We start from the raw sequence: 12,446 nt of genomic DNA, 5'->3' as shown, positions 1-12,446 counted from the left end.
TTCCCAGGATTTTAAGAGCTCTGTTCCAGGAACCAGGGACAAAGACCAAGTATATATTTTCATTATACCACAAAAACATTCAGGGAAAAGCAGCAATTAGGAATGAGAGAAGAGGGCCTCCCTGGTGGCACAGTGATTAAGAATCTGCCTGCCAATGCAGGGGACATGGGTTCAAGCCCTGGTCCAGGAAGATTCCACATGCCGCGGAGCAAGTAAGCCCATGCACCGCAACTACTGAGCCCATGCACTGCAACTACTGAGCCTGCGAGCCACAGCTACTGAGCGCATGTGCCTCAATTACTGAAGCCCGCATGCCTAGAGCCCATGCTCTGCAACAAGAGAAGCCACCGCAATGAGAAGCCCATGCACTGCAATGAAGAGTAGCCCCCACTCGCCGAAACTAGAGAAAGCCCACATGCAGCAACAAACACCCAACGCAGCCAAAAAAATAAATAAATAAATTTATAAAAAAAAAAGAATGAGAGAAAAAATAAACAATAGTGTATTTTTGAGAAATAGTTGAGAAAAGACCGTTTGCTCAAAAATCCTGTTAACATTTTGTTTGGGAATTCCCTGGCCATCCAGTGGTTAGGACTCGGTACTTTCACTGCCGGGCTGGGGTTCAATCCCTTTCCGGGGAACTAAGATCCCACAAGCCTTGCAGTGAGGCAAAAAACCGAAAAAAAAAAAAAATTTTTATGTTATGCCTCATGATTACATCTATGGAGATGATGTAATCTGTTTCCTAAGAATTGAATCTTTGCATTCCAGGGATAAATCGCACTTGGTCATTCTGGATTCTACTTGCCGACATTTTGTACAGAATCTTGGCATTGATGTAATGTGAGATTAGTCTGTTTCTTCCAGCTTCATTTCTTGCCACTGACTACCCCCAGATCTACCCCAAGCTCTCCCTGTAGCGCTGTTTTTCCTTTAAGACTCAGCTCAATTGTCATCTCATATATTCATTCAGCAACATTATTGAGCACCTGTTGTGTATCAGACACTGAGCGGAAACTGGCAATAAATGAGTGAGCAGATAGATAAAGATCATCCTTAGTCTGTTGGCACATAAAGTGTTAAGTCTTGTTTCCTTTGGGAATTCTTACCTGAACCTCTTAGTCTAGCTTAGTTTATCTCTTATTCTCTCCTATAATAGAATTTTCAAAGTGGGTGGTCTCTAGAACCCTAGGTTTCCCCAGACTTTTTCAAAGGATCTGTGAAGTTAAAACTACTTTCTTAATAATACTAGATGTTACTTGCTCTTTTCACTGTGTTGATATTTGCACTCGTGGTGCAGAGGCAGTAATAGGTAAAAGTCCTGGCCCCTTGGCACAAATTGAGGCAGTGGCACCAAACTGTATTGGTAGCCATTGTATTATTTACCACTATGTACTTATAATTAAAAAAAGAAAAAGTCGTTTTTACTTAAAAATGTCCTTGATGACTTGGCAAGAACTATTAATTTTATTAAATATTAACCATTGAGTACTCACCTTTTTAATATTCTATGTAACAAAATGGGAAGTATGCATAGTGTTTCTGCTTCTCAAAGTATTGATGCTTACCTTGAGGAAAAGAACTTCTGTGATTGTTTGAGTTGTGAGATGCCTTTTTTCTCGGAACACTATTTTTTCTCAAAAGAATGACTGAAAGACATACTATTGTTATTCAGACTTGGGTATTTCCAATATCTTCTCGAAAATAAAGTAATCTGTCACATCAAGGAAAATAACAATATTTGTTGGTATATTGATAATGTATATTATATAATGATAAAATTCAAGCTTTCAAGTGAAGTCAGAATTTTGGAAAACTTGTATCTGCCATCATGAGCTTCACGGTTTCCCAGTGCTTAAAGACTTTTCTGATGAGATTGGAGGTGATATTAACAAATAGATTTTTTAAAATTCTATAGAATGTGTCAACATTGATGAACTGATATTATCCCAAAAACCAATGCTTGATATTACACAATCAGGCATAGATAAGATCTGTTCTAAGCACAAGATAGAGCAATGGATTTTAATGTTACAGAGTTCGAAAAATTCATTGTTAAAGCCTCAGATTCTGCATTGCAACTAACCTTTAAAAAACCACCAGTTTCTAGTTTTGGTGAAGGAAGACTATATACAATTTTTTTTCCTTACTCCGGCTGTGCTGCCCATATGCATTTTTAAAATAAATTTATTTATTTATGTATTTATTTTTGGCTGCATTGGGTCTTCATTGCTGCGGGCAGGCTTTCTCTAGTTGTGGCGAGTGGAGGCTCTTCCTTGTTGCGGTGTGTGGATTTCTCATTGCGGTGGCTTCTCTTGCCGTGGAGCACGGGCTCTAGGCACACGGGCTTCAGTAGTTGTGGCTCGTAGACTCTAGAGAGCAGGCTCAGTAGTTGTGGCACACGGGCTTAGTTGCTCCACGGCATGTGGGATCTTCCTGGACCAGGGCTCGAACCCATGTCCTCTGGATTGGCAGGCGGATTCTTAACCACTGTGCCACCAGGAAAGTCCACATTTTTTTTTAGCTCTTAAAATACTCCTTTTTCCTCCTGCATATCTGTGAGATTGCAGCACACTGAAAAGCCAGACATTAAAAACACTTGCAGAAATGCTAAACAGCGCCACTCTTCTCACTACATTTTTTGAAAATGTAGTCATTTTTCATAAAAATATATAATTTATGTTAAATAAAATGGGCTTATTATTTGTATCTATTTATTTATTATTTTTGGCTGCATTGGGTCTTCGTTGCTGCTCTGGGGCTTTCTCTAGTTGCGGCGAGAGGGGGGCTATTCTTTGTTGCAGCGCGCGGGCTTCTCATTGCAGTGGCTTCTCTTGTTGCAGACCTTGGGCTCCAGGCACGCGGGCTTCAGTAGTTGCAGCCGTGGGCCCTATAGCACTCGGGCTTTAGTAGTTGCGGCACGTGGGCTCAGTAGTTGTGGTGCTTGGGGCTCTAGGACGCATAGGCTTCAATAGTTGTGGCGTGCATTGGCAGGTGGAATGTTAACCACTGCACCACCGGGGAAGTCCCTGGGTTATTATTTTTAAGTGAATTAATACATACTTAAAATTTTTTTTCAGTTAAAATTTCTAGGTTAATATTGCCAGATACAACCCATATAAACAAAAGCTCTTTAGGTCCTCAGTAATTTTTAAGAGAATAAAGGGTTCCTGAGACCAAAAAATTTGAGAACTACTGCCCTATAGCAATCTGTCATTGTCTCTTTAAACCGTCTTTTAAAAAATTGAGGTACAATTTACATGTAATAAAAGTGCTCACATCTTAAGTATAAAGTCCAATGAGTTTTTTTTTTTTTTTGCGGTACGCGGGCCTCTCACTGTTGTGGCCTCTCCCGTTGCGGAGCACAGTCTCTGGACGCGCAGGCTCAGCGGCCACGGCTCACAGGCCCAGCTGCTCCGCGGCATGTGGGATCTTCCTGGACCAGGGCCCGAACCCGCGTCCTCTGCATCGGCAGGCGGACTCCCAACCACTGCGCCACCAGGGAAGCCCAAGTCCAATGAGTTTTGATAAACAAATAACATCTGTGTAACCAGTACTCGAGTCAAGCTCTAGAACATTTCTGTCAACCTAGAAAGTTACCTTTGCTCCTTTCCAGTTAGTCCCCTAGCCCCTTACCTTGAGGCAAGCACTGCTCTGATGTCTATCACCACAGTTTACTTTTGTTTTAGAGTTTTGTGTAAGTGGAATCACACAGTATAGATTCTTTTCTGTCTGGCTTCTTCACTCAGTATCAAACACAGCTAGATGTTAAAGTGGTGAATGGATTTTATTCAGTAACTACTGACAGCAGGGGAAAGAGGTGAGCTCCCTGACTCTTGTTAATGCATTGTATCAGTAATTCATGCTTTTTTATTGCTGAGTAGTGTGGCATTGTATTCCTCAGTTTGTTTATCCTTTCTCTTGATGGATATGGGGTTTTTAATTTGGGGGAATAAAATTGCTGTGAACCTTCTATGTCCTTTTGTGGCCACATACTTTCATTTCTCTAGGGTTAATAAACCTGTTATATTCTTTTAACTTGTTTGTCATCTCTGCTGATCATTGAGCCTCTTAATGCCTAAAATGTATTGAGTTCTCAGTAATATTCTGAGTAAATTAGAGATGAGCTTAAACCTTGAGTGTTACCAGAACAAGATGTGTTATGTAAACGGCACTAAACTGGGAGTCAGAAAATCTCAATTCTAGTCCCAACTCTAATCAGCAGTGTAGTCCTAAACAAGTCGCACAATCTCTCTGGATTTCAGGTTTCTTCTTGTAATTGAAGGAATTCTGTTAAATGAACTCTAAGACTTTGTTATAGCCTGAATATTCTATGATTCTAAGCAGGAAGAATTGATGGAAGTCAGGTAAGAGTGAAGGATAGACTCTAAAATCTTTTTTTTTTAAATTAGTTAATTTTTTAAATTTTGGCTGCACTGGATCTTCATTGTGACACTTGGGCTTCTCTAGTTGTGGTGCGTGGGCTTAGTTGCCCTTTGGCATGTGGGATCTTTGTTCCCTGACCAGGGATCGAACTCACATCTCTTGCCTTGGAAGGCAGATTCTTAACTAGTGGACCACCAGGGAAGTCCTGACTCTGAAATCTTGAGATAACAGATCCAATGGGAACTTGCTGTAGTAGCAGTTGTTATTTCCTAGTGTTGCTGTGAGAATATCAGGAAAAAGCTCATAATACATATTGTAGAGTTTACTTTCCAAAACAGTTTTATTGGTCAAGGATATCGGTGAGGAGTCCTTCAAATGAAAGAAATCAACAAATATAAAACTTGGCTCTTGTTAAAAATAAAAAACTATTTTGTTTGGGATTTGGCTAGCTGTTCATGAAAAGGTGAAATGAAATCTGGAATTTTATATCTTTGATGATGTAGTTTCTAGAATTTTGGTCATTCACACAAGTAGATATTTAGAAAAGATACTGATTTGTTTTGTTGAGGAAAAGTAACTAATGGCAGAGAATGGCATTTGTTTATTGAAAAACTATGATGTATTAGACACTTTTTAGATCACCTAGAAGACCGTGGCCGTGATGCCTTCCAGAAATTGTCATTCATTTAAATATAAATCTAGGCTTTTAAAAAAATAACCCTTTAGCATCAATATGCTAATATTATGGAACTATTAATTCTTTTATTTAATATTAGTTCATTTAATATTAACAGAATAATAACTGTGAATGCTTAGAAGAAATTTTTAAAAAGTAAAAAATAACCCTTAACAGAACAATTAACTTTTGTGTAAATGGTTAGTGAAAGGTGTGTGGCCAGCCCACATTTTCTTGCTGTTCAAGGATTATGTTCTTAGTAATGATCTAGAGTTATTTTCTTGTGATTTGCAAGTCAAGTTTAGTCACTTATAAGTGTTTTTTCCTCTCTCCCTCAGATTTGGATCATACAGCTGATGTTCAGTGAGTATAGCTAGAGTTTATGCCTTTGCAACCACGTGCTTAACATAGGAAGGCTGATGTTTTAATCTTGATGTCCCGAGTTTTAATTTTTCTCCTCCTCTTTTGGTTCCTTTACGACATGCAAATGATGGTTTAAAAGCATCTGGTTTCAGTGTCATTAAACTGAGACCTTTGGTTTTGTATTTATCATGTTAATTTTATTTTGACTTTCCTCACAAGTTTTCTGCTTTGCAGTGGATTATATTACACAGGGCATGAATGTATTTCTTTAGGTTACACGCATGGGGAGATACTCTGGAGGAAGCATTTGAGCAATGTGCAATGGCCATGTTTGGTTATATGACAGATACTGGGACAGTGGAGCCCCTCCAAGCAACAGAAGTAGAAACCCAAGGTAACCAATTTATTCACAAGGAAGAAATTGTTATAGATGTTCAGTATTCTATGTAAATTCAGTATATGCTCACAGTAAGAACAACAAAGTTGATTATGAGCTTGTTCTTTCAACTAGCCTAAGAAATTCACTGCACTGTTAAATTCAAACCAGTTTTTTAGAGACAAGAGTTATTAAACATGATACTGTCATGGTTCTTTTTGATCCTGTGTAGGAGATGACTTACAATCTCTTCTGTTTCACTTTTTGAATGAATGGCTTTATAAATTCAGTGCTGATGAATTCTTCATAGCCCGGGTAAGCAAAAGTTTTTCTTTTTTACTGAGCAAATGCGTTCTTACCCATATTTTATAATAAGACTAGTGATTTAAATTAGAACATGTGATGCAAAACCAAGCCATACAGATGATGATTTGCAGAAATTATAATAACCATAGGCTCTTCTTGGATAACCCGAGTTTGCTTATGTATGTGCATTTTGTATTTAGATCTCTTATTATATACTTGTCACTCATCAGGATTGTGTGACAAGAACGCACCTATTGTTGCCACTGTCTCTGCACATTTTATGTCTCCCAAGTTTGAGCTGTATTTATGTCCATCCATATGTTCCTTTTGTCCCATTTGTAATTTGGCAGTTCTACCATGTTGGCCTAAGTTTAAAAATTGTTGCTTTTAGTTTTCCTTAACGTGAAAAAGGAAAAGCCAAATGGAGTTTACTTGTTGCCACCAACCTCCAGAGGGAACACCTCTCCAACCTCATTGTCATCTAACACACATGGCCTTCCTTGCTTTCGTAATTCCTCCATTCTCTCCCTTACCAGCTCCACTACATATATTCTTCCAGCTGGGTCATTCGTCCTACAGAACTGGGTCATTCATCCTACAATATTATATAAAAATAGGCTGAGAGTTTTGTCAACTCTAAATAAATAAAGCTGAAAAAAATCCAGAGTGATTGAAATCCTAGGTCATCCTCCTCTATGTATCTCACAGAAAAATTCTTTTGACTCATATTTTTAGATTGTACATTTTTAAGAATATGTCCCTTGAATATGTAAGAAAAAACTATTTCCTTGAAATATATAGTTTGTTATTCTGTTTTAGTTAACATTTTAGTTTTCTTTGCTTCAGAGAAGTTTTATGCTATTATCTTGAAAAGATGATAACCTAGACATGTTTTAGGAGCTGGTCTGTTATGAGCATATATTAAAATTAAAAGAAATTTTTTTTCTTCTTTAGGAAGTAAAAGTACTTAATATTGATCAAAGAAATTTCAAATTACGGTCAATTGGGTAAGTTTTGAAAACCTTTTAAGTAGCGGGTCATGAAAGATGTTAAGTTATTCTTCAGTGAACTCAGTGGGCAGGAAGACAAATAGCAATGTTAAGTCAGAAGACCAGTTGCATCCCAGTAGGGCTTTGCAGGTTAAGCTTCTTGAGATACCTAGGAGCCAGGGTTCACCTCAGGTTTGGTGGACCAGAAACTTGTCAGAACAAAGTTGATGTGTGTTATTAAACAGGATTCCCAATTTGTTGATTTTTAGCACAAAAAATATATCATTGGTAGATGGCACAGATATTTGCATAAAGCTTAGCTTGGTGATGAGAAATGCTGATGCATCCTTTCTTATAGATCCTCACACCTGGACTCCATTTCCTTCTATTAACAAGTTATACACTTCCTTCCAGAGTTTGCAAACACTTGATTATGGCACTTTGATTGGATTTGGTGTTTTCCGAGTTTCTTTTCCGAGTTTCTTTTTCTTTTCTATCATTTAATGATATCTTTTAGGTGTTTTTTTTTTTTTTTAACAAGTCTCTGTTTATTCATACTTAGATATAGGTTATTCTTACTCTTTTATTTTTGTGTACAGATTTACTTAACAATCACGGTTTCTAGGACAGGTTCAGGTAACTAAAAAGCCTTTATAAGTAGTTTATATTCTCTAGACCCAAGGTATGCTGCAAACCCAATCTGGAGCAAAATGGAAAATAACATCTTTCTAAAGATAGGCTTAGAAATCCTAATCTAGTAATTTAAGATGTTTCCTTTCTCGGGTAGCAGGGCTGAGTTATATCTTGCTGCTAGGCCACCATTCACAGGGATAGCCAAGAAAACAGGGTACAGACCACCAAAAACAAGACCAACCAATTCACCTCGTGTGAAGGTACAGGTTTCACAATGCAAATCACCTGTATTCAAAGGTAAACTTACAAAATCTTTGTAAGATACGTGTGCCGTCAAAAATGGGATCTCTGCCATTGCTAAGCCAGCAGGTATATGAGCCTGTGTCACATGTAAGATTCGTCGAAAAAGACTATCTGCTATTAGGCCATAGAGGGCAGCATTAAGTCCAACATATGTTGATCCATTTTCAAGAAGATTCCTTTCTGTTTTGGAATTTGGTTAATTTTTCTGGGTGTGATATCAATTAAGTTCTCCTTGACAGTATCATCTGGTTCACGATTTTCCATCTTGAGCTTTACACTTTCCTCCCAGCACTCACTGCCTCCTCTGGTCTTATTCAGCCACGTGAGGGCTCACTCCAACCCTTACGCAGCTCTTTTAGGTTATTTTTATATAGAGCTTATCTTTTCTATTTTATGTTGAATTTTTTTAGTTTCTTTTTGTAAAGTGAGAGCTTTTATTATCTCCTCCTCCCTTTTTTTATGGGTAAGAAAACAGGGTTGTCCAAGGGTACTTAGCTAATAAATAGTTGAACAGAATTTTAAAACGTTGCTCTTTCTACTATTGCTTCTGCTACTGTGATCTTCAGCCACATTAGTGTTGAAGGGAGAGAGGATGTTCATCCCAGGTTCCAGGGCGGTACCTTTCTAGGGCCTTCCATGTACACACCATGGACATTTTTTGAAAAGTTATAAAATACAAACCAAGTTCAGACTGTATTACAGAATCTAGTATTTTGCCTTTATGGTGTTCAGACGGGCTTTCTCCAGTGGAAGATATTAATTAGTTCTGTAGTCCTGAGTACAGTGAAAATTTTGAACATGCTACTCTGTTGTGAACCAATATTCATTAAACAATGTTTATTGAGAATCTACCTATGTACGTTATGCTAGGACACTTTTTTTTTAAGAGCAACTATCAACCTTCTTGAAATGGCTGTTGTATACATAAGTCCCTCAACAGCTGTATCTGCTAACAATCAAATTGAAATTTATAGCTCCCTTCCCCCTCCATCTCTTTTGGCTTTCTAGTATCTAAACCACATTTATAAGGCTTATTTTAAAATGTGGAAAGAGAGAATAAATGTTAAATCCTGGAAATCTTAATCATGTTTCACTTTTCCTTCTCAAGGTGGGGAGAAGAATTCTCATTGTCCAAGCACCCTCAGGTATGTTTTTAAATCCAGCCATTAGAAACATTTTATACTACCTTACCATAAAGTCAGTAAATGTGACAGTTAACTAGTTCTAATAAGTTGGTGTAAAGTCCTAAATTTTTCTCAGACTAATATGACCTGTTGGGACATATTATGTTAAAACACTGATTTCACACACCTGATTTGGAGGATTAGGAATCAGCACTTGGGTCATAGGGTCAGGTTTGTTACAGAGTTGTGGGGTGTAAAAATCCCTTTGCCTTATCGAGTTTTGATGTCCTCCCCCGTAATGAAGGTGTTGGACTAGATGTTCTCTAAAGTGTCTTCTGCCTTTTGTGCTTCTCCAGATTCAGTATTTGCCAGCATGTATGGCTTCGCTCTATACGAGTTAAATCTGTTGGAATAGGGGTAGGCAATTTTTTTCCTAATGTTTTGTGCTTTGTGGGCAGAGAATGATGGAAGAGCAACTATTCAACTCTTCTCTTATATATAGCACTAAACAGCCAAGGACAACACATTAATGAATGAATGTGGATGTGTTCCAGTAAAACTTTTTTTAAACATTTCCTCCACTACTATTTAGAAATGTAAAAACCATTCTTAGTTCGTGGGGCTGTACAACAATAGGTGGCAGGCCGGATTTGGCCTTCAATTTGTAGTTCGCTGACTCCTGTGTTTAGGCCAAGGAGACCTAAGTTAGTTGGAGGTGACTGGAAAATCCTGTTTGCTTCCGGTAGCTGCAATAGAATTTCTTCAACCACAGTGCAATAAAATGAAGCCTGGGAGGGAGCCTCGGGGAAGAGAAGCATAAAAAGAACAGAAGCCAGTAGAGAGGAAGCATGTGGACTGAAAACAAATTATTTTTATAATACAAATGACAGTGGCATTTTCTTTTGAGTTTGTTATATTTGAGATACCTATTAGACATCTAAACAGAGATGGTGGATAATAGGCATTTGACTGCCATTCAGAGAAGGGAATAGGCCGAGTTCCTAGGGCCCAGGTTCGACTGTATGGAAGAAGCCTTAAGAAGGAGCCCTGACCCAAACAGTAGGAAAGCTTTGTGTTCTTGGATTCAACCCATCTGATAAATGAAAAAGCTGATGCCCAGAGAGGTCAGACAGCTTCTGTATCCAGTTGCAAACAAAGCCAGGACTATAATATGCTTCGTCTCCTAACTCAGTGATTTTTCTGCTGTACATATTTGCCTCTCATTTTTATTGGATCAGTGGATAATACTATACTAATTTGATAACTAATTGTTTCGTCTGAGTTTTTCAGAGCAATATTAGAATTTTGACTTTCTGCCAATCATTGCTAGAGTTAATGATTCTGATTTTGATGTCCTTTTTCTTCCTGTTTTTTCTTTAACCCCAACTTCAGGGAACTGAAGTCAAGGCAATAACATATTCAGCAATGCAGGTCTATAATGAAGAGAAGCCAGAAGTTTTTGTGATCATTGACATTTAAGACACACACAAAAAAGAACCTCCCTATGAAGAACTGTTTTTTCTCTTCCTTTTGAGAAGATACCATGATACCATGATATAAATTCTGCAGTATCTTAATATATGGAGATTTGCAGAACAGAAATTTTTAAATTAAAATGTGACTTACAGAAATGGAAAATCTAGGTACAGCCTTGGTCTGTGTTATCCAAATATTCAAAGTTTAAAGAAACCTTTAGGTGGCAAGTATGGTATCTCATTTGTTAATTCCCTGCTGTAGCAGCAGGTGCCTTACACCCTTCCCATGGAATGCCAGCCCTCCAGCCTGGTCCCAGAAAGGATCATTGATCTAAGAGCAGCCTGAGAGACTCTGAAGCCCCCATGCTCTTACTGAATGCAGCTTGAAAAAAAAGAAATTTGAGGAATCCTACAACCAGGATTTTGCTTTTCTTCCAAATTGGTTAACACATATATTTTCTATACGTACATGAAAAGAGGTCGTTTTAGATTGCTGTGGGAAAGAGCCATCCTGTAATCCAGTTGGTTTTCTCAGATGAAACAATTATAGTTGAACAATTGGAAGGCTTCTCTAGAAAGAGCCCTGATTTACTGTTCTCACTTTTTTCTAAGCACTGAAGTATTGACACTTTCCTGTTTTCCCATAAGAAAAATTTGATGCATGTACAAATGGGCCCTTCTTTCTAACATATAGTTTTATATTAAAGCCATTATATTTAGAGAAGAAAAGGAGAATTTTTTAAAATGTCTTTTGTTTTTAAAAATTACCTAAGCTTTTCATTCCTAAGGAGACAGGAGGCCAGGAAAACAACTTTAAAATGATCTGAACTTTTCAAAGTAGATAACCTTTGAAAACATGAGGCTGCTTTCATTTGATTTGCAGCATTATTCCATTCTCTATTCATTGATTGAGGTATTCTTCCTTGTGATGCAAGAGTTTGCAAAGTTGCTATTTATTCACACATATGTGAAAAAAGATTGCCACTGGGTGCTGCCAAATATCATTATAGTGTGCTGAACTTGACCTAAAAGGAAGAGATTGTCTGTGAGCTTTCTAACTGTTCTCTCGGAGCACCACATTATTTTTACTCTGGGGATTTTTTTTTTTTTTTTCTGGGCTGCGCCACACGACTTGTGTGATCTTAGTTCCCTAAACAAGGATCGAGCCCGTGCCGCCTGTCTTGGAAGCTCGGAGTCCTATCCACTGGACCGCCAGGGAAGTCCCTCTCTGGGAATTTAACAGAAAGTAGCGGGGCATAATGAAGACAAGGGCAAGAGCCTGTGAGGGTTTTTTTGTTTGTTTTTTGTTTTTGCGGTACGTGGGCCTCTCACTGTTGTGGCCTTTCCCGTTGCGGAGCACAGGCTCTGGACACGCAGGCTCAGCGGCCATGGCTCACAGGCCCAGCCGCTCCTCGGCATGTGGGGATCTTCCCGGACGGGGGCACGAACCCGCATCCCCTGCATCAGCAGGCGGACTCTCAACCACTGCGCCACCAGGGAAGCCCGAGCCTGTGGTTTTAATAGTAGCTCTTCAAATGGATACACAGCAGGATCTCTGAGGTAGCCCTCCTTTACCTTCTTTATTCTCAGGCATATTTTATAAGTGTAAATTGTGGACCTCCAAGCACAACAATGTCTAGAAGAATCTCTTTACCTTTTGTTAGGATGAATTTCCAGCCTGAGATGGGGCTCTTTCTTTCGACTCCTTTACACATCATGGGCTACTTGGGGGGGTTGATTGTGCAAGTGAACAATGGGATACTGTGAGGGGAATGGGAGAGCTGAAGCCAAAGTAAGAAGAGCTCTTGGGATGTA

The 12,446-nt window shown here is 38.6% G+C and overlaps 1 protein-coding gene and 1 pseudogene across 6 annotated transcripts in view; one reads left to right on the top strand and one right to left on the bottom strand.

The window, feature by feature from the left end:
• The window catches only part of ZBTB8OS (zinc finger and BTB domain containing 8 opposite strand), a 71,596-nt gene that overhangs the window by 3,511 nt on the left and 55,639 nt on the right, over nucleotides 1-12,446 (top strand). For 2 of the 5 annotated variants that reach the window (XM_079901392.1, XM_079901391.1), the window contains exons 2-7: nucleotides 5,401-5,425; nucleotides 5,698-5,819; nucleotides 6,034-6,116; nucleotides 7,062-7,114; nucleotides 9,141-9,177; nucleotides 10,549-11,509. In XM_079901392.1, the coding sequence (XP_079757518.1) occupies nucleotides 5,747-5,819; nucleotides 6,034-6,116; nucleotides 7,062-7,114; nucleotides 9,141-9,177; nucleotides 10,549-10,635 (333 nt within the window). In that variant the 5' untranslated portion in view covers nucleotides 5,401-5,425; nucleotides 5,698-5,746 and the 3' untranslated portion in view covers nucleotides 10,636-11,509. Of the gene's footprint in view, nucleotides 1-5,400; nucleotides 5,426-5,697; nucleotides 5,820-6,033; nucleotides 6,117-7,061; nucleotides 7,115-9,140; nucleotides 9,178-10,548; nucleotides 11,510-12,446 lie in introns of those variants that run through there. The other 3 variants (XM_079901390.1, XM_079901388.1, XM_079901389.1) reach the window with 3 other exon arrangements.
• On the bottom strand, nucleotides 7,122-9,126 carry LOC307175817 (transmembrane protein 126A-like; annotated as a pseudogene). Its single transcript has one exon. The product of its transcript is annotated as a transmembrane protein 126A-like (transcript).

This window comes from Stenella coeruleoalba (genome assembly GCF_951394435.1).
Source record: "Stenella coeruleoalba genome assembly, chromosome: 1".
NCBI lineage: Eukaryota > Metazoa > Chordata > Mammalia > Artiodactyla > Delphinidae > Stenella > Stenella coeruleoalba.
This window is presented reverse-complemented; position numbering and strand designations above follow the sequence as displayed.